The 21,916-nt window shown below is 45.7% G+C and overlaps 1 protein-coding gene across 8 annotated transcripts in view; it reads right to left on the reverse strand.

Moving 5' to 3' along the window:
* Positions 1-3,038: 3,038 nt before the first annotated feature.
* Positions 3,039-21,916, reverse strand: part of LOC110521826 (myomegalin) — a 114,589-nt gene continuing 95,711 nt past the window's right edge. For 2 of the 8 annotated variants that reach the window (XM_036968455.1, XM_036968454.1), the window contains exons 19-32: positions 21,678-21,732; positions 12,572-12,825; positions 12,327-12,458; positions 11,871-12,095; positions 11,023-11,265; positions 10,474-10,605; positions 10,242-10,361; positions 7,548-7,737; positions 7,223-7,467; positions 6,701-6,978; positions 6,342-6,482; positions 5,885-6,023; positions 5,363-5,409; positions 3,678-5,140 (exon numbers count right to left, since the gene is read on the reverse strand). In XM_036968455.1, the coding sequence (XP_036824350.1) occupies positions 4,892-5,140; positions 5,363-5,409; positions 5,885-6,023; positions 6,342-6,482; positions 6,701-6,978; positions 7,223-7,467; positions 7,548-7,737; positions 10,242-10,361; positions 10,474-10,605; positions 11,023-11,265; positions 11,871-12,095; positions 12,327-12,458; positions 12,572-12,825; positions 21,678-21,732 (2,450 nt within the window). In that variant the 3' untranslated portion in view covers positions 3,678-4,891. Of the gene's footprint in view, positions 3,634-3,677; positions 5,141-5,362; positions 5,410-5,884; positions 6,024-6,341; positions 6,483-6,700; positions 6,979-7,222; positions 7,468-7,547; positions 7,738-10,241; positions 10,362-10,473; positions 10,606-11,022; positions 11,266-11,870; positions 12,096-12,326; positions 12,459-12,571; positions 12,826-21,677; positions 21,733-21,916 lie in introns of those variants that run through there. The other 6 variants (XM_036968458.1, XM_036968459.1, XM_021599723.2 and 3 more) reach the window with 5 other exon arrangements.

Here is a 21,916-nt window from a genome sequence, read left to right on the forward strand (position 1 = left end):
CTCGAGACTGTCCAGCCTGTCTTTATGTACATTACAGACAACTGCGCAGTTCAGTCTCTCTTGGCCCATGCTAGCCCGTAGCCAAGTCTTTAAACTGCGGAGTGCACTGAAACTCCTCTCAGACTCACATGAAGACACTGGCAACACAATCAAAATTCTGATCAGCACCTCAACTTGGTCAAACTACCCCTGCACCTCCACTGGAAGCCTCCTGAGGACCTATGCTGCTTCTCCAATGCTGTATTTGTTGCGAAAGAGGCAACTGCACTGAAAGATAATCTATGTTCATCTCAGGGTACTGATCTAGAGACTCATCCAACTCCCCCGTGAGAAGCGCTCTTTCCAACTTTTGCAGGATGGTCACCAAGTTGAACCTCCACACCATCCAACACTTGGTGCCCAATAGTGATACACTGTTTTGCCAGCAAATCGTCTTGGGTGTGTCTCAATGAGTTCAATGGTGTCAATCAATGTTATTGCTTTCGCATACAGTGCAAGGTAGCTTTCATCATTTCTCTTGCCCCTAAGAGATGACTGCACACACTCGACTGCAACCTGCATACCAGAGACAGTCTGAGTTTTCTTCTGCAGTGAAATGTTTAGTCATTCAAGCTCTCCAATAACAACAAAGGCAAGTGTGAGGCCCAACACAGTCTTGCCTTTGCTGAAGTGCTCAAATAAGCCACTGGCAGTTGAAGCTGTCTTGGATTCAGTTTTTGCCATCTCCTCTAGGCTGCTTAGTACCTGCTCATACTGCCCTAGCACAGCTCTAATAGCAGTATTCCACACAGTCCACCTTGTTGGACATGGGGATTTCAGGGTGGTCAAATGTGCATCTTTGACTGGATTAACCTCACGTTAGTTACGTGCATTGAGTGCCTTTTAGATGGTAGACACGAACCCTCTGTCACCTCGCCAGCTAAGGAACACTACATTGCATTGCTAGCTTCTCTCATTGACTCAAATTCAAATAGCTGCAAACACTGGTTGATGTTACTGTAGGTAGCTAGCAAACATCAGCTAACCACTAGCTAACATAGAGAGTGACCTGTAATTTAAAGCAGCAAAAATGAAGACTGGCGACGGTTCTAAATGTGTTTTCTTGTATTGAGTGGTAGAAGTAAAGAAATGTCTAACATATCCTTTGTTTGAACTACTTACTGGAGGTCAGCCACCAATGACAGACTCTGTCAGATTCCCACACATGCACAGTACCTGCATCATGTGCCACTGTTGAGGGTGGGAGGAAGTGGATCAAACCATTGTGAGGCAAAGGGCGGGGGGGGTCCGCAATATTTTGAAACTTAAAAACGCGCTATTAAGTGTTTATAATCAGCACAAGTGCTTTCATTATTATTATAATATTATTTAAATTACATAGTTATGTTTACAGTGATATATTCGGGGGGACAAATCATATTTTTCCCAGGATGGGGTGGTCGTGTCCCTGGGATTTCCGGCTATGGTCGGAGGATCCGTTTTTTAAATTTTTCTCCAAAACTATCGCGCCATTACCATGTCATACAATGGTTGAATAGAAATGTAGTTCACACCGCAGATTGTGAGGCCAACACAATCGCTACAGTCCCATTAGTTTTCATTGCAGCCCTGTTTGTTTGCCGCGGTTGCGCAAATGTGTATGTAATGGGGTTAGCAAACAGTAGCAAGCTAATGCTAGACTATCTTACCTGTATACATCATCATGCACGGTTGCCCTTAGTTGTAGCTATCATACTCTAATTCCACTGATTTCAAAACTTGATCCTCCAGAAAGTGGAGAGCAACACTTATGCAGCTTCACTACACAATGCATAAAAAAAGCTGCGTTTGACAGGATTACCAACACAGACTGTCGAGCTCAAATAGACAGAAAGAAGCCTTCTATATGGCTCGGCATGTCCAGCCCACTCATTATCTCAACCAATCACGGCTAGTGGGAAGGTTGCTGACTTTTTCTGTGGCTTAACCAACAAGGCTCTTAATTTAACAATTGTATTCCTATTTACAGATGGCATAGAAGTTGGTTACTAAGGCACATGAAAGTTCACATGTTCGAGAAAGCATTTCTGTCAAAAATCTCATTTTGATTTTTTTTAAATGGCTCTCCTGTGAAGTCGTGACTTGCGACATACGACTAGTTTCCTGAATCGGGTCAAATATGTGGGAACTCCTTCAAGACTGTTGGAAAAGCATTCCAGGTGAAGCTGGTTGAAAGAATACCAAGAGTGTACAAAGCTGTCATCAAGGCAAAGGGTGGCTACTTTGAATAATCTCAAATCTAAAATCTATTTTAATTTGTTTAACACATTTTTGGTTACTACATGATTCCATATGTGTTATTTCATAGGTTTCATGTCTTCACTATTATTCTACAATGTAGAAAATAGTAAAAATAAAGAAAAACCTTTGAATGAGTGGCTGAGTCCAAACTTTTGACTGGTACTCTTTCTATCTATCTATCTATATATATATATTCCACCACTAATGTCCATTGCTTGTGTTACTTCTTATTGATGTCCTTTAGTAGTGGTTTCTTTGCAGCAATTCTCCCATGAAGGCTTAATTGGATGCAATTTCTGAGGCTGGTAACTCTAATGAACTTATCCTCTGCCGCAGAGGTAACTCTGGTTCTTCCTTTCCTGTGGCGGTCCTCATGATAGCCAGTTTTATCATAGCGCTTGATGGTTTTTGTGACTGCACTTGAAGAAATGTGCAAAGTTCTTAACATTTTACGGATTGACTGACCTTCGTGACTATGAGTAATGATGGACTGTCATTTGTCTTTGCTTATTTGAGCTGTTCTTGCCATAATATTGACATGGTATTTTACCAAATAGGGCTATCTTCTGTATACCACCCCTACCTTGTCACAACACAACTGATTGGCTCAAACGCATTAAGAAAAGAAATTCCACAAATGACCATTTAACAAGGCACACTTGTTAATTGAAATGCATTCCAGGTGACTACCTCATGAAGCTGGATGAGAGAATGCCAAGAGTGTGCAAAGCTGTTATCAAGGCAAGGTGGCTACTTTGAAGAATTTCAAATATAAAATTTATTTTGATTTGTTTAACACTTTTTTTGGTTACTACATGATTCCATATGTGTTATTTCATAGTTTTGATGTCTTCACTATTATCTCAAATGTAGAAAATAGTACAAATAAAGAACCTTTGAATGAGTAGGTGTGTCCAAACTTTTGACTGGTACTGTATATCAGGTAAAATAGGGGAAACACTTCAGTTGAGAAACCTTCGTAGCACCTACAAAAGCTATACATAACACCTGAGATAGACAGTTGTCGACATCACAGAGAACACCTGGTTGAACCTCTACTGACTATCAGACTGTCTCCCCTCAACTGTAGTGTCCCCCCTATTTAACCAGAGACCTTTGTTTCCTTTAAAACAGGAAGAGTCCTGTCCTGTCTCCCAGTATTAGGAGGACGCTGAAGCTGGTGCATCACAAAGAGGATGGCTGTGGGGGGTGCAGTCTGTTAACCCCCTGGGTCAGACCCTGGGTATTACTGGGCCACGGTAGGAGTTCTGGGTGATGGAGCCTTTATCTGTTGCTTCACAACACCCGAACCAGCAGAATGGGTGAGCTCACAGAAGCCTCTTGGGATTTCACCTGAGTGGGAGGAAGAGGCAAAAGGAGGAAGGGTCAGCATACTTATAGTTCATGTTACTATGTAATGTCATGACTTATGTTATGCTGAGTCATTGCGCTATCTGAAGTAAGACAATGAAAACCCTCCATTAAAGATTTTTAACAAAAATTACTAAAATAATGCACATACTTCTTTAATTCCTAACCAGTGTAATATTAATACACTCATACTTAGACACTAGCAAATTAAATTAGGGTAACTTAAATCTGCTGATGGTAGGCCTACAACAAGTATGATCCCAATAAGGAGGTGTTAGAAGATGTTATCTGTACAATGGTATTACAATGGTATTACAAAAAAAAACATTAACTAAGTGAGAGTCAAAGAGGGGATCATGTACTGCTGTTTAATGCCAGTAGGGGGCGTTCTACTGTTAAAGGATAGTGGTAGAGGTCTTCGCAGGTTCCGAAATGGACCTGGAGCTTTGCCACCCGGACAACTACACCTGTTTCGTATATAGATCTGGTTGGATCCAGACTCGATCTGACCTGAGTGAGGGAAGCAGCAGAAAATGTATTTTTTGAGCTACTTTACTAACCAGAGCTGATAAAGCGCAAGAGGAGGGAGAGAGGTGCCACTCTAGCAGGCAGGGAGGGGCTGTACTGTGAGCGATTGAAACAGGGAGGAGGGAGCGAGAGATGAGACAGCAACCAACCAAGCCGACTCACACTATAGTAGACTAATAATTGCCATAGGTAGGTTATTTATCATAAAATATGATTACGTAGTACCTGATTTGACTACACCAACCCGCGAGAAGCTAGTTAAACTAGCTAATGTTAGCTAGCTAGGCTAACAGGCTGCAGTGCACACATTTTCTAATCGTACAGTTAAAAATAACAACAACTCCATTCAGAATATTAAGTAGACCCTACCTGTTGGCTCTTGGTCGTTGTAGCCTATCCTTCTCCTTTAACTTTAAATTCTGTCATTGTAATTCCATCTTCCATTGATTATATATCTCCTAACCTTTGCCACACACGGAGTGAGCTCTATGACTGTAGCCTATTGCCGCATTGATGACTCATGATTGGCCAACAACAAGCTACACGCACCACACTCCACTCTCATGAAAAGCAAGAGCAGGAGCATACATTTTAAAAATCTCTCTCTCTCTCTCTACTGTAGCAGTCAAGTTCAGATCTATACGGCCCATTCCGGACAAGTCAGTTAAAATTACCCATACAGTCATAATAAATCCGACCCCAACCCGTGACATTATTTAGAATTCTGGATCTGGACCCACTCGGGTCCCAGATCAGGTCTCGGGTATTCGGGTACAGGTGGATCCATGAAGACCTCTAGATGGTGGTTAAAGGAAGGGTGGATTACAGGAATCTGATACAGGCACACTGACAGGCACGGCAAGCCAGGAAGCAGTACCTTTACCAACCCAGGGACAGGAGGAAGAGGACAAAGAGGAGGAGGAAGGGGGGGAGAAGTGGAGGACATTCTCTGCTTGTTCTCCTGGAATAACTCAAGGTAGAGCAAGAGGGAGCGAGACAGAGGTAGATAAAGTGCAGGTGAGGTGAGAGAGGAGGGCAGGTGAGATAGGTATTCCATCTGCTCTTTTTCTCTAACAGTGATTTTTCTAAAGAGTGCATGACATAGAAATGAGTCAAACAACAGCCTTATAGAGGGTACGAGAAGAACAAAATAAGCCAGACCCTGTAAAAAGAGTGAGCTCACCTCTAAATTTGTCCGTGCCTTCTTCAAGACATCCTTTGTTGTCGACACTGTAAACAACCAGGGACAAAACAGTTCTGATTCATCTGTGACTGTCGCCCATCACTTCAGCACACACACATGCAAACACAAACGAGTCATATCACTGAGCCATTACAGAGTCTGCGCTGAGGGCCAGAGGATGAAGGACATTCAATTATGAAGAGACAGAGAGAGAAAGAAAGAGTTGGAGAGAGATGAGTCGGTCCACGACAGAGGGAGAGGGCAGTGAAAGAGAAAGAAAGAGAAACAACGGGTGTGCGAGCGAGAGAGAGGAATGAGGGGGGAGAAATTATGAACAAAGGAATAAACAAACAGGAAGATACATGACTGTGCATATGAGGCGGACAATATGAAAATAATAGAATAAGACAGGAGAGGGGGAGAGAAAGAAGAAAACAGAGGAGGGGAGGGGAGAGGTAAAGTGGTGAATAGTGGGGGAAGAGAACACGAGTAATTGAGACGAGAGTAGTGAGAGTCACTCACGTTGGCTGACGATGAAGTGTTCCATGCTGTCTTTGGTGCGGTTGGAGCTCTTCAGGGTCTCCATGGCGTCCCTTAGAGCCTCCTCCTGCTGTGAGAGCCGCTGACGGAGCGTGTGGACCTCATCCTTTAGAGACAGCTCCTAGACACACACAGATTGTCAAAAAAACACACTGTCACATTTCAAACATGTACACACACCTGTAAAGAGCAGTGAGGTTACAGTGATTTCACCTGGAGTGACGTGACAAATGTATAAACAAAGTCACCACTAAAGCACACAAACTCTAAACAATGATCAGTAACTTCACACGCGCAACATGCTAACAGAGAAAGCAAATCCCCTTAACGTAAACCTTTGCAAACGAACATAAAGAGTGGACAGTGTCTCTGTATGTCATGCACATGAAGGCATTATGAATGCTTTATGAATGCTTTATAAAGAGTATGTGTTTCTGACCTTGGTGCTCTGAGGGTACCCCTCACAACTGGGCAGGGCTGCCCTCCAGAACATTCTGAGCAAGGAGTTGGCTTCCTCAAGGATCTGCCGCAGGGTCTTAGTGCTGGTCAGCAGTCTATTCGCGAAGCCAGGATCCGCAGGCTGACACACAGAGAAAGATACATGCACAGAGACAGTTTGACTAAACAAATCTAACTAAAACACAGGATAACAATACAAAAGTGTGACATATTTTCAGTTTAACTAGCTATAGTTTGTTGAATTTCAACCAATGATCTAAAAGTTACTCTCGGGATCATTAACTCCTCTGTAAAATGTCTGCTGCTCCTCTAACCTCTAAAGGACCCCTAACCTCTCACCTTATCCAGGCTGAGCTCCAGGAGAGCATGGTTGGCAGTGGCCTGGAGGGCAGCCTCCATCTTGCCGATGAGGACGTGTCCCTCCAGCATCTGCTGCTGTAGGGCATGGAAGTCATCAACGTGCCCTACAGCGTAGCGGCCATTACGGTTTGTAAAAGAGACGTCTGGGTCTTGGCCCTCCAGAGAAGAGTCAGTCTCCTGGGGATCCAGTGTGGGGGAGAGAGGGGAAGCAGGGCTGAAGAGTTCAGTCTCTCGGACAGTGGGAGAGAGAGCAGGGTCTGTGAGGAGAGGAAGAGTGGAGAATCAGTGTTAGAGTTGGGGTAAATCTCAAATGGCATGTTGCCCTATTCCTTATTTAGTTCACTACTACTTAGGCTCTGGGCAAAAGTAGTGCACTATATAGGCAGGAATAGAGTGCAATTTCGGACACTTTGTTAAGTGCCAATAAGTGTGGTAGAATATGTGGTAACAATGGTAACCGTATCCCAGAATGCATGCAGCGTAGCACTCCCTCGCTCTCACCGTGGAAGAGCTGTCTCTTCGCTGCAGGAGGGCATGTCGCAGAGGTCAACTGCTGCCCCAGCTGAACATGCAGGTCCCTGGTGTCAAAGGGTGCAGACTCCCCTGAGTGTGACCGTTCACCTGTATGTGTATTCTTTGGGACGCCACACACTCTGTGGTACATCTGGAGCTTATACTGTAGAGAGTGGATAAGGCCATGGCTCTCACACACCTGCTGCTCAAAGACATTCACCTCGTGCTGCAACCTGGGGACGCACACAACACAGTTATAGACACACACACACACACACACACACACACACACACACACACACACACCTCCTACCTTTTGATGGCCTCCTGGTTGTTATGCCTGTCCTGTTTCAGCTGGGTGATCTCCAGGGTCTGAGCCTGTGTCTGCTTCTGCAGTTTCCTGCCCGGCTCCGCCCACCGCTCGGTCTCTAACTCTGCCTCCTTCACACGGGCACGCCCCAACAGCAACGCCTCCCGCAGCTGTTCCGCCTCCTTATTGCTGTCTAGGGGGAGGGTACAGAGGAACTCAGATACCAAGACAGAAATTACAAGGAATAATATGGTATAATGAGGCATAACACTTAATGTTTATCATTCTTCTCTCATTGAGGTGACTTAAAAAAAAGTTAGATTGTTGCATTTCCTTTAAAAACAGCTCATTTTTTGTACGTCATTTTATACATATGCATAATAGCATAAAACACGGCATTTGAATATTACATTTAAATTTGTTAAAAAGTACATGTTGCTTATTTAAAAACAATAGAAACAACCAGGAATAAAAGTATTTTTTCTTGTAAAAACATCCAATTCTGTAAAAGCCATTTAAAATGTGAACAAATTATTTAACAAAGGTAAAACATTTTTAAGACATGAAAACATGTTAAAAAGTCATTTTGTTAAAAGGCTGTCTTCGGTCCTTTGTACAGGAACGGGGTGAGTCCTTATCAAACTCGCCTCCTCCTGCTCCTCTGAATCAATTTCCGTCCCATCCGTCGGGGCCCAGAGGAGATCCCTCCCCTAGGCGCATCGCCATAGGCGCTGCAGCTCTGTCAGGCCGTGGCCGCCGGAACCTGGGGACTCGATTAATGCCCTGGTTGAACCGGGTTAGCATTGACTGCATTCGTGAATCACACTCCCAGAAAAAAAGGGTACGGTTAGGGTACAGTATTGTTCCCAGGGGTAAAAAGGGGTAAAAATATTGAAATAAAATACACATAATGTACCTTCAGAGGTAGACATAATGTATAATCTCACATGGTACTGTTCGGTAATCTGAGTACACGTCCTGGTAATCTGTCTTGCTCCGCGGCCTTGTGAATGTTGACCTATTTAAAGGTCTTCCTCACATCGGCTATGGTGAGCGTGATCACACAGTCGTCCGGAACAGCTGGTGCTCTCATGCATGCTTCAGTGTTGCTTGCCTCGAAACGAGCATGAAAGGCATTTAGCTCATCTGGTAGGCTCGCGTCACTGGGCAGTTCTGGGCTGGGTTTTCCTTTGTAGTCCATAACGGTGTACAAGCCCTACCACAACCGACAAGCGTCAGAGCCGGTGTTGTAGGATTCAATATTAGTCCTGTATTGACACTTTGCCTGATAAATGGTTCGTCTGAGGGCATAGCGGGATTTCTTAAAAGCTCCAGCCTTTAGCTCGGTGCGGATGTTGCCTGTAATCCATGGCTTCTAGTTGGGATATGTACTTACGGTCACTGTGGGGACGAAGTCGTCGATGCACTTGTTGATGAAGCCGGTGACTGAGATGGTATACTCCTCAATGCCATTGGATGAATCCCGGAACATATTGCATTTTGTGTTAGCAAAACAGTCCTGTACCACAGCATCCGCGTCATCTGACCACTTCCATATTGAACAAGTCACTGGTATTTCCTGCTTTAGTTTTTGCTTGTAAGCAGGAATCAGGAGGATAGAATTATGGTCAGATTTCCCAAATGGAAGGCGAGGGAGAGCTTTGTATGTGTCTCTGTTTGTGGAGTAAAGTTGGTCTATTAATAGTATTATTAATAAAAACTATTAATTAAATAGTACCCACAAAACATAGACTGGTGTTTTGCGGGTACTATTTAATGAAGCTGCCAGTTGAGGACTTGTGAGGCGTCTGTTTCTCAAACTAGACACTCTAATGTACTTGTCCTCTTGCTTAGTTGTGCACCGGGGCCTCCCACTCCTCTTTCTATTCTGGTTAGATACAGTTTGCGCTGTTCGGTGAAGGGAGTAGTACACAGCGTTGTACCAGATCTTCAGTTTCTTAATAATTTATCCTATTGAATAGACTTAATTTCTCAGAACAAGAATAGACTGACGAGTTTCAGAAGAAAGCACTTTGTTTCTGGCCATTTTGAGCCTGTAATCGAACCCACACATGCTGATGCTTCAGATACTCAACTAGTCTAAAGAACGCCAGTTTTATTGATTCTTTAATTAGAACAACAGTTTTCAGCTGTGCTAACATAATTGCAAAAGGGTTTTCTATTGAACAATTAGCCTTTTAAAATGATAAACTTGGATTAGCTAACACAACATGCCATTGGAACACAGGAGTGATGGTTGCTGATAATGGGCCTCTGTATGCCTATGTAGATATTCCATTACAAATCAGCCATTTACAGCTGCAATAGTCATGTACAGCATTAACAATGTATACACTGTATTTCTGATCAATTTTATGTTATTTTAATGGACAAAAAAAATGGCTTTTCTTTCAAAAACAAGGACATTTCTAAGTGACCCCAAACTTTTGAACGGTAGTGCATATTCTATGGAAAAGATATGTTTCTGAACGATGCATCATGCTGCCTTATTGGCAACATGACCGAGCAGCGCAGATTACTGTTCGATTTGAAAGGTGCGCTCCTCCCTCGCCGCTTTTTCCTGCTCACGTCAGCTTAATCGAACTCCCTCACTGTGTAAGAGTATTGAGAGTATTTTGTGTATTAGGAGTATACTAGGGAGTAATGAGAGTACTCGGAGCCGGGGCGGTTAGTTACCTCTGCTGGCTTGTTGGAGTCGGTCCTGCAGGCTGAGGTTCTCCTCTTTCAGAGCTCTGATCTCACTGGAAAGCTGGCTGACAGAGTCCAAGCCCTGGATGCAGATGTTGGTGGGGGCACCTGAGGAAGAAGAAGAAGGATGAGGAGAGATAGTACATTTCACTAGTGACTGCAAAGTTGGATGTCTAAAATATATCAACATCTGAGTAACAGTGGGTTGGTGGTCTAGTACCTTTGTCTCTGGCTTGGTTGACCAGTCCCTCCTCCAGCTGCTGTCGGAGGCGGTCATTGGTCTGGATGGAATCCTCCAGGCGTTGACGTAGACTCCTGATCTCCCTCAGCTGCTCCTTCAATAGGTCAGAACCTGCACCAAACCACACAACAAAATACTGGTTACATTTCACAACCTAAAAAATGTGTATAGAATATATATATATATATATATATATAAACACAATTATTTATTTATTAAAAGGGCATCCAAAAAACATATACATAAACACACACACACAGCTTTGTTTTTGTTACATTTCAGGACTTTATGGAGTGTAGAAATTTTGACCATTAAAAATTATATTTTCCCTAACCCTAAACCTTCAACCTAACCCCAGCCTTAACCCCAAAACCCCTAAACCTAACCTTTCAAAAAAGTTATTGTTTTCTGACTCTTTCAGGGCATTCTGGTGAATTGTCTGACCATTGGGGTCCTGAGAATGTAGGAAAACAAGTACACACACACACACACACACACGTTTACATTAAAACTCAGATAAACACACACCTGTATGGCTGGTGCCAGACTGGTATCCTGACGACCCTGATGACAAATCAGCAGCGCCAATTCTAATTGGCTGAGCACCGTAAGCCATATCCCACATTGCACTGCTCTCCAGGAGGCTGGTGCCCACCTTCATGGGGCCACTGTGAGGAGACGGGTGGAAGGGCAGAGGCTGGGCCAGGTAACTGGAGGGATCTGCCGACATCTGGAAGCCAACAAACGGCTTGGCTGAAGGAACTGAAAAACCTGCAGTAAGAAAGAGAGAAAAGCCCAAGCATGAATAAACAGGTTGGCCAGACAGCTTGTTGTGAGAGATACCTCAGAGAGCGTCCAAACACTATCAGAACCTCCAGTGTTGGGATGTTAGGATGGTGGAGAGTTACGTTGTAGGAGTGGGGTTAGGCTGGGTATGAATTAGCTCAAAGCCATACAGCACATCAACTTGCTCAATTACACTTGGGCCTGGAGAGGCCAATGTGACACGTCCTACCTCATTCAGAGGAAAAGCCTAATGGGTGGTGGGTTAGCACACACACTCACATGTTTATTCTTGCTCGTCTGGAATCTCAACAGGACAATACACCTGCAGTCCTGTCTGACATTACTACCATGGGGCATAGTTCAGAGCTTTGAATGTGAAACTCACTTACTGTACATCAAGTTTATCGACGATACTAATACTACTATCCCCGTGCCAGATTACACTATAACTGTAATACAAAACTTTAAAAGTACATTTTAAAGCTTATAACCTCATGTAGTGCTTAAAGCGTAACAAATGTAGCCACTCCATCCTACACACACACACACACACACACACACACACACAAGGTGCAAGCAGAGTGACGCACGCTCAGTATCTCCCAGCTGTCTCTGTAACATCTGCAGCTCCCGGTGAACCTCTGCCAGGGAGAAGCCCACGGGCCCGCTGCCATGGTAATGGGGTCGCAGGGTGCCCGTGTAGGGGTCAAAGAGCAGAGGGGCTCTCTGAGAGGAGAGGTCTGGGTGGTAGAGAGGCTGGGGTTGGGGCTGGGGAGGGGTGGGGAGGGGACGGGACACTGGCCCACTGTAGAGGCCTGGAGGTATGGAGGAGAAATACAGGTGAAAATAGAGATGAAAAGACGACAGGGATACAGAAAGAGGGGTGGGACCGGGAGACGTATGAGGAATGAGGGAAGAAAACACTTCACAATGTCTGGACATGATAAAGTACAGAATGTGGATACAATGACAATGACAATGATAACAATGTGTTGAATAATGCAGTCACTTCCACTCCTCCTCTCTCTTCCTGTCTGTCTGCCTACCTGTCTGGGTCTGTGTGTCCTCTGGCGGCTGCATGCTGAGACAGCTGATGGAGGACTGGTGTCTGTGGGATGAAGTGTTGGATGGAGGGGTGGAGGGGTGGCGTGACATGGGCACACTGTTACAGTGGGAATCTGAGAGATGATGAATGAAAAGAAGACCGTTAAGTTGTGCACTACTGGGCATGCATTCGAAATATGGATGGGTGTGTGTCCGTGTGCGTGTGTGTGTCTATTGTTTACTGCACCTGTACTGGCTCTAGGGGAGGCACGTCTGTCTTCCTGGCCATACTCGCTGGCTGCGTCTATGTCTGAGCACAGCTCCAGGTCCTCATTGGTGGAGCCCTGATCATCAGACACAAATGAGATGCGGTCTGATTGGTCAGTGGTGTCAGAGAGGGCATGGCTACTGCAGGGTGTGTCAGAGCGCGGCTGGCGCTGGTTGAGTTTGGCTTGGAGAGACTCAATGACCTTATCCTTTTGTTGGAGCTCCTTACTCAGCCTGTACACACACAAACATACGGGGATACATTCAGTGATCTTGTCCTTGCCCACATATGGCCATACATCTGCTCTCTAGTGACAGAGGGACAACCAAAGCATGATCAAGCCATTATCTGTTCCGTCCTGGCCTAGTCACCCTACTGTCCTGCCCGTACAGACAAAGAATGATGTTTGATGATCCTATCCTTCCTGACACTGATGCTTCTTACTGCCCACAGAGAGACGAACAGGGATCAACAGAGTCACAGAGGTGACCAATCACCAGGCTGATACAGACAGACTGGCACATCAGCTCACTTAAGGTCTCATTTATTTTATTTCGATTTCACCTTTATTGAACCAGATAAGTCAATTGAGAACCAATTCTCATTTACAATAGCGACCTGGCCAAGAGGCATACACATTGCAAGAGTGAACAGGACCGGACGAAACCAAACAAAATAAATAGAACACGTATTAAAGAGGTACAAATTCATAAAATATTGAAAAATAAGAAATATTCACAGTGGGTTAAAAAAAAAAAGACACACATGCTGTTCCCACTCAGTGGAATTCATTAATTGATAGCAGCATCAAGATTGCAGGGTGAAGGTCACCTCATCTCACCAATCTAAACAAGTGCCAGGCTGATCCCTCTACACACTCGCACACACGCACACACACACGCACACACACAGCGGACTTGTGTATCCGTTTGCAGTCCAGCACTGGATACTCATCTGAAGGACTTACTGTATAGTACACAGTTAATGATTACTATCAATCTCTTACTACAACAACAAAAATGAACGATTCTTACTTGTCCAGCTGCCTGTGCAGGGCCCTTCTCTCTCCTTCAGTGTGTTTTCTATACAGGGCGAGTTCTCTCTCCTGGGCCCGGCTATCCCACAGAGAGAAGGAGAACAGAGAGTCTCTGTACAGAGGGCTGCTCTTAGACAGCATGGCATTCCAGAGTGGAGCTATGGGCTCGGGCACCCTGCTCACCTGGCCAGCCTGCCCCACCAAAGGCCCTCCTCCCTGGGCCAGAGAGCCGCGGTAAACGAGGAGTGCTCGTTAGCTTACTGCCAAGGACGTGATCCCCGGAGTGTTAGTCAGGTTAGGAAAGGGGGAATGGGCCAGAGGGAGGGATGGAGACAGGGATAGAGGGATGACTGGTCGTAAGCAATCAGGTGAAAAGCAGAGTAAGTCCTCAGATTAGGCCTGGTGACAGAGACGTCCAGGGGAGTAGGCCGATCTGCTGGCTGTCTCCACAGCCGCCACACAGCACACGCACGCACGCACACGCACACACACACACACACAGAATGAGGATACGGATGCGCAAATGTGTGTGTGGGCTGTGACTATGACTAGCGCAGTCTCGTAAGCAGCACCTTACCCAGGCCAGTACAGTACAGACAAGCCCATCAATGTCCCACAAATACCAAATCTGCTGTGCAGTAACTTAGATCAGGTGGCGTTTCCACCTCTTTAAACAAGAGGTCTTTCAAATACAGTTTCCTCTGTTTTTGTGATAAGAACTAGCTTGAAATGTTGCCAATTGAAATAGATGGCATCATGAGGTAGGAAAATGATGTGGATATATTGAAGCAACATCTCAAGACATCAGTCATTAAGTTAAAGCTTGGTCACAAATTCAACTTCCAAGTGGACAATGACCCCAAGCATACTTCCAAAGATGTGGCAAAGGACTACAAAGTCAAGGTATTGGAGTGGCCATCACAAAGCCCTGACCTCAATCCTATAGAAAAATTGTGGGCAGAACTGAAAAAGCGTGTGCGAACAAGTAGGCCTACAAATCTGACTCAGTTACACTGGCTCTGTCAGGAGGAATGGGCCAAAATTCTTCCAACTTATTGTGGGAAGCTTGTGGAAGGCTACCCGAAACGTTTGACCCAAGTTAACCAATTTAAAGGCAATGCTACCAAATAGTAATTGAGTAGTGCATGTGAGTCAAAAGTAGTGCAGTATTGGGAATAGGACATAGTGTCATCCCAGATGCAGCCTGTGCCACTACTTCAGAAGAGGGAACGAGAGACTGTTCTTTCAGCAATAGCCTGGACCAGAGAGAGAAAGCGACTACCTTTTCAGCATGAGCCTGGACCAGAGATAGCTAGCAGCTTGCTGTGCTCTAATGTTCTGCTCTGGTCCGTAAGTCTCTGTCCGCCTGCCCCTGTCTGTCACTGCCTGCCCCTCTAACTGGCTGGGACACTCTGTAATCAGATGCACCCAGATACCAGGGCCGTCCAGCAGACAGGCTGACCCGACAGGCCCCAGGCCGCACAGTATGACCCCACAAACCAGGACAGTCGTTGTAGTTATTCAGAGGTTATTCAGCACCAGTCGACTCTATGAGGACCACGTCACGAGATGAGCACAGCTCAGGGATGAAGAGATAAAAAACATACAGTACGGTATGAGCTGAAACAGGAATACAATGTTTGTCAGGTTCTGTTCATTGTGTTTTTCTCTATCTCCCTCTTTCATACTCACACACTCCTCCTTCTCAGAGTCTGAACCCAAACACAAGACAGCGCAAGTCTTGTCCGCGTGCCCACAACACTGTAGCCTAGATGACTGGCTAATTCTCACTCTCTCACACACACACACACACACACACACACACATGATGGAAAGAAAAAAAGGATGCTTCTCAGCAACCAAATCCCCCCGTGGCGGTTTGAGGCTGCTGCCACAACGATCAGAGGGAGACGGAGGGAGGGCAGTGGGTTCATCCAATCACAACGCTCCTCTCCAATGATTGTCCCCATGGGGCTGGTTAGCAGTGATGACATCACACGGCCCTGACTCAACATGTTTGCCTTAACGCTAATGTTGCTAACGCTATAAAACCAGCCACTCTACCAGCATGGGGGCGAAGGGACTAGAGAGGTTGAGAAAGAGAGAGGGCAAAGATGATTGAGTGAAAAAAGACAGGCAGAGAAATAGTGGATAGACTTAGGAAAGGAAAAGAGGGAAATGGAGAGATCTGTCTCTCAGTAGTTTTCAAAGAGATTACACCCCAACAATCACAGTCACAGTGGTGTATCGGATTGAGATCCGATGTCGTCAGCGACATGAGCAACTCACAGCCAACTGTCCAGTCTGCTGGTCTACCAGTGAGTTAATCAGACTAGTTGATTTTCTGCGTGGATCACTGATCAAGTGACAAACCAGAGAGAGAGAGAGAACCCCAGTGGAGGACACACATGCCCCCAACAATCAATGTTTTCCAACTGCCAAAGTCTACTGCTATAAAGAAGAGTTACCGACAATAGCAACCAGAGACACTGATACTGATGAAATACTGTTGCATTCATGTCATACTGTTGCAAACACACACATACGCACATAGAAATAAACACACAGGCTGTTCTCCCTCAGCTGAATTAATTAATTGATAGCAGCATCCTGATTGCAGGGTGAAGGTCACCTCATCTCACCAATCTAAAAAAGTGCCAGGCTGATCCCTCTAAACACCCACACACCCACACACACGCGCGCACACACGCACACTAACACACACACACACAGCGGACTTGTGCATACATTATGCAGTTCAGCACTGGCTTCTCATCTGAAGGACTTACTATGTAGTACACAGTTAACGATTACTATCACTCTCACGTTACTAAATCAATTAATGTAAGATTCTTACTTCTCCAGCTGCCTGTGCAGGGCCCTTCTCTCTCTTTCAGTGTGTTTTCTATGCAGGGCGAGTTCTCTCTCCTGGGCCCGGCTCTCCCACAGAGAGAAGGAGAACAGAGAGTCTCTGTACAGAGGGCTGCTCTTAGACAGCATGGCCTTCCAGAGTGGAGCTATGGGCTCGGGCCCCCTGCTCACCTGGCCAGCCTGCCCCACCAAAGGCCCTTCTCCCTGGGCCAGAGAGCCGCGATCCTGGCCTCTCTGCTCCTCCTCCTCCTGCTCCTCCAAACCAGCGAGACAGTCGTTGTCCTCGTCGTGAGGGGTCGTCGCCGGGGTAACGCCTCTCAGCTGGGTCCCCACGTTAAACGAGGATTGCTCATTAGCTTACTGCCAAGGACGTGATCCCTGGAGTGTTAGTTAGGTTAGGAAAGGGGGAACGGGCCAGAGGGAGGGATGGAGACAGGGATAGAGGGATGACTGGTCATAAGCAATCAGGTGAAAAGCAGAGTAAATCCTCAGATTAGGCCTGGTGACAGAGACGTCCAGGGGAGTAGGCCGATCTGCTGGCTGTCTCCACCACCGCCACACAGCACACACACACACACATAGAATGAGGATACGGATGCGCAAATGTGTGTGTGGGCTGTGACTATGACTAGTGCAGTCTCGTAAGCAGCACCTTACCCAGGCCAGTCCAGTACAGACAAGCCCATCAATGTCCCACAAATACCAAATCTGCTGTGCAGTAACTTAGATCAGGTGGCGTTTCCACCTCTTTAAACAAGAGGTCTAGCAAATACAGTTTCCTCTGTTTTTGTGATAAGAACTAGCTTGAAATGTTGCCAATTGAATTGGATCCTGTTGGTGAGGTAGAGCGATTTATGCTAAGCGAGCACAATGATGCCAGTTATATTTGCTTTAAAGAAGCACTGGTGTTTTGGTACAGCAAGGAGGACAGTTCTTCACATTGAGGAGAGCAGTAGCTCTGTCTAGGTAGCTCTGTCTCCCTCTTTCACTCTGTGTCCCTCGGGGAAGAAGAGAGAGCATCCGATCCTGCATTCCAGAAAACCTCTTCCCTCTTTTCCCACCAGCAGCCAAACACAAAACAGAGCGACCGGAGAGAGTGGTGTTTTTCCAGAGACGGAGAGAGCAGAGCGGGATATTAGGCGGGTGTATCCGGGGCTGAATGGTCAAACACAAAGAGTCAGATAACCCTAGTCAGCCTTCAGTGTGTTTTACAACCCACACTGCAGCGCTGGCCCAAAAAAACTGTCCCCATCCGGCCCCTTTGTCAAATGTTGTTCTTCTAAGCTCCTCTGTCTGCAGGTTCTGCAGTGTGAGTGAGGGGAGCATCTGTTCCTCACCCCAACATGTTAATGTTTATTACATTTTACCTCAAACTGGATTTTTGAAGAGGCTGTATACTTCAAAAAAAGGAACAAAACATTTGTCTAAAATCCACTACAAGCACAAGGTTAAGGTCCAAAATAGAAGTCCAAGTACTGTAGTCAATGAGTCCCCCCTTTAAAAAGTCCCAGGGCTTAGTATGAATCAAATGCAGTGTTCAGAGAATCCACCATTGCACATGTAATAGAGTCCTGATGCTCCGTAGTGCTCCTGTGGTTTTAGAAATGGAAAAGCTGAGCCTGTGCTGGAACATGCTCTACACTAGGCTTTGCTCTTCTCTTGCTATTTGTGGGGCAAAGTGATGCTCTCGTGCGCACTCCCTCTCTCTGTTCCACTCTGCGTCTCTCTCTCTCTCTCTCTCTGTAGATTTAGATGCTCCTGACCTATTTCAGTTCACTCTCGCGAGAAGGCACATGCGAGGGAATCAAATCAATACAAATCCCCTCTTTTCACTCACTCAATTAAGGGCTTGTCCAAAATGAGTCAAATGGCAATAAAACACATTTAAGTCCCCCGCATCTGGTTGGCCATCTGTGTGGCAGTACTGCAGGGATACATCCCCTGGATCTGCTTCTCTTTCTCTACATCCTACTCTCTCTCTCTCTCTCTCCATCCTCTCTCTTTTATAAGACAGCGAGAGGGAGAGGCACCTCTAATTACCCAAAATGCAATAGCTGACCCTGCTCTCAACCCTGTAAGGGCACAGGAACTCTAGGGGAAAGTAGTCCTCCAAAATCAGAATCTCCCCATTGATGCTTTAAATGAGAGTAGAACTCTAGCCGAGGAAAGGGGCAGAAACAGAGGAGAGCTGGGACACAGTTACTGCTACTCTGTGTTTATTGTATACTTCCCCCAACAGCGTTGCACGGCACAGAGGTGGGTTTCTCTGCTGACTCTGAAGCTGTGGTCTGGGCCTGGGAGTTATTCGGGCCATGGCTGCATCTGACATGAATTGACATCCTATTTCCTGTAGTGCACTTGCAGTTGAAGCCGGAGGTTTACATACACTTAGGTTGGAGTCATTAAAACTCATTTCTCAACCACTCCACACATTTCTTGTTAACAAACTAGAGTTTCGGTAAGTCAGTTAGGACATCTACTTTGTGCATGACATAAGTCATTTTTTCCAACAACTGTTTACAGACAGATTATTTCACTTATAATTCACTGTATCACAATTCCAGTGGGTCAGAAGTTTAAATACACTTAGTTGACTGTGCCTTTAAACAGCTTAGAAAATTCCAGAAAATGATGTCATGGCTTTAGAAGCTTCTGCTAGGCTAATTTACATCATTTGAGTCATTTGGAAGTGTACCTGTGGATGTATTTCAAGGCCTACCTTCAAACTCAGTGCCTCTTTGCTTGACATCATGGGAAAATCAAAACAAATCAGCCAAAACCTCCAATGTTTTTATTTAGACGTCCACAAGTCTGGTTCATCCTTGGGAGCAATTTCCAAACGCCTGAAGTACCTACCATGGTCATCTGTACAAACAACAGCACGCAAGTATAAACACCATGGGACCACGCAGCCATCATTCTGCTTGGGAAGGAGACACATTCTGTCTCCTAGAGATGGTGTGAAAAGTGAAAATCAATCCCTTAACAGCAGCAAAGGACCTTGTGAAGATGCTGGAGGAAACAGATACAAAAGTATCTATATCCACACTAAAACGAGTCCTATATCGACATAACCTGAAAGGCCGCTCAGCAAGGAAGAAGCCACTGCTCCAAAACCGCCATGAAAGACCCAGACTACGGTATGCAACTGCACATGGGTACAAAGATCGTACTTTTTGGAGAAATGTCCTCTGGTCTGATGAAACAAACATAGAACTGTTTGGCCATAATGACCATCGTTATGTTTGGAGGAAAAAGGGGGAGGCTTGCAAGCCGAAGAACACCATCCCAACCATGAAGCACGGGGGTGGCAGCATCATGTTGTGGGGGTGCTTTACTGCCGGAGGGACAGGTGCACTTCACAAAATAGATGGCATCATGAGGTAGGAAAATTATGTGGATATATTGAAGCAACATCTCAAGACATCAGTCAGTAAGTTAAAGCTTGGTCACAAATGCATCTTCCAAGTGGACAATGACCCCAAGCATACTTCCAAAGATGTGGCAAAGGACAACAAAGTCAAGGTATTGTAGTGGCCATCACAAAGCCCTGACCTCAATCCTATAGAAAAATCGTGGGCAGAACTGAAAAAGCATGTGCGAACAAGTAGGCCTACAAACCTGACTCAGTTACACTGGCTCTGTCAGGAGGAATGGGCCAAAATTCACCCAACTTATTGTGGGAAGCTTGTGGAAGGCTACCCGAAACGTTTGACCCAAGTTAACCAATTTAAAGGCAATGCTACCAAATAGTAATTGAGTAGTGTATGTAGTGCATGTGAGTCAAAAGTAGTGCAGTATTGGGAATAGGACATAGTGTCATCTCAGATGCAGCCTGTGCCACTACTTCAGAAGAGGGAACAAGAGACTGTTCTTTCAGCAATAGCCTGGACCAGAGATAGCTAGCAGCTTGCTGTGCTCTAATGTTCTGCTCTGGTCCGTAAGTCTCTGTCCGCCTGCCCCTGTCTGTCACTGCCTGCCCCTCTAACTGGCTGGGACACTCTGTAATCAGATGCACCCAGATACCAGGGCCGTCCAGCAGACAGGCTGACCCGACAGGCCCCAGGCCGCACAGTATGACCCCACAAACCAGGACAGTCGTTGTAGTTATTCAGAGGTTATTCAGCACCAGTCGACTCTATGAGGACCACGTCACGAGATGAGCACAGCTCAGGGATGACGAGATAAAAAACATACAGTACCGTACGAGCTGAAACAGGAATACAATGTTTGTCAGGTTCTGTTCATTGTGTTTTTCTCTCTCTCCCTCTTTCATACTCACACACTCCTCCTTCTCCGAGTCTGAACCCAAACACAAGACAGCGTGAGTCTTGTCCGCGTGCCCACAACACTGTAGCCTGGATGACTGGCTAATTCTCACTCTCACACACACACACACACACACACACACACACACACACACACACACACACATGATGGAAAGAAAAAAAGGATGCCTTCTCAGCAACCAAATCCCCCCCGTGGCGGTCTAAGGCTGCTGCCACAACGATCAGAGGGAGGCAGAGGGAGGGCAGTGGGTTCATCCAATCACAATGCTCCTCTCCAATTACTGTCACCATGGGGCTGGTTAGCAGTGGTGACATCACACGGCCCTGACTCTAACGCTAATGTTGCTAACGCTATAAAACCAGCCACTCTACCAGCATGGGGGCGAAGGGACTAGAGAGGTTGAGAAAGAGAGAGGGCAAAGATGATTGAGCGAAAAAAGACAGGCAGAGAAATATAGTGGATAGACTTAGGAAAGGAAAAGAGGGAAATGGAGAGATCTGTCTCTCAGTAGTTTTCAAAGAGATTACACCCCAACAATCACAGTCACAGTGGTGTATCGGATTGAGATCCGATGTCGTCAGCGACATGAGCAACTCACAGCCAACTGTCCAGTCTGCTGGTCTACCAGTGAGTTAATCAGACTAGTTGATTTTCTGTGTGGATCACTGATCAAGTGACAAACCAGAGAGAGAGAGAACCCCAGTCGGAGGACACACATGCCCCCAACAATCAATGTTTTCCAACTGCCCAAGTCTACAGCTATTAAGAAGAGTTACCAACAATAGCAACCAGAGACGACACTGATACGGATGAAATACTGTTGCATTCATGTCACACTGTTGCAAACACACACATACGCACACAGAAAGCAAATTGGCAGACGCATACCGTATGGCGAGCAGCTCTGTGCCAGTCTTGTCATCATGCATCTCTGGATGATCCCCTGAAGAGAGACATTAGCACTTTATATAAGGAAAATACACATACAAGGTCAAATCAAATCAAATGTATTTATATAGCCCTTCGTACATCAGCTGATATCTCAAAGTGCTGTACAGAAACCCAGCCTAAAACCCCAAACAACAAGCAGTGCAGGTGTAGAAGCACGGTCACACACACTCATGCTA

The sequence above is a fragment of the Oncorhynchus mykiss genome, chromosome 30 (genome assembly GCF_013265735.2).
Source record: "Oncorhynchus mykiss isolate Arlee chromosome 30, USDA_OmykA_1.1, whole genome shotgun sequence".
Classification (NCBI taxonomy): domain Eukaryota; kingdom Metazoa; phylum Chordata; class Actinopteri; order Salmoniformes; family Salmonidae; genus Oncorhynchus; species Oncorhynchus mykiss.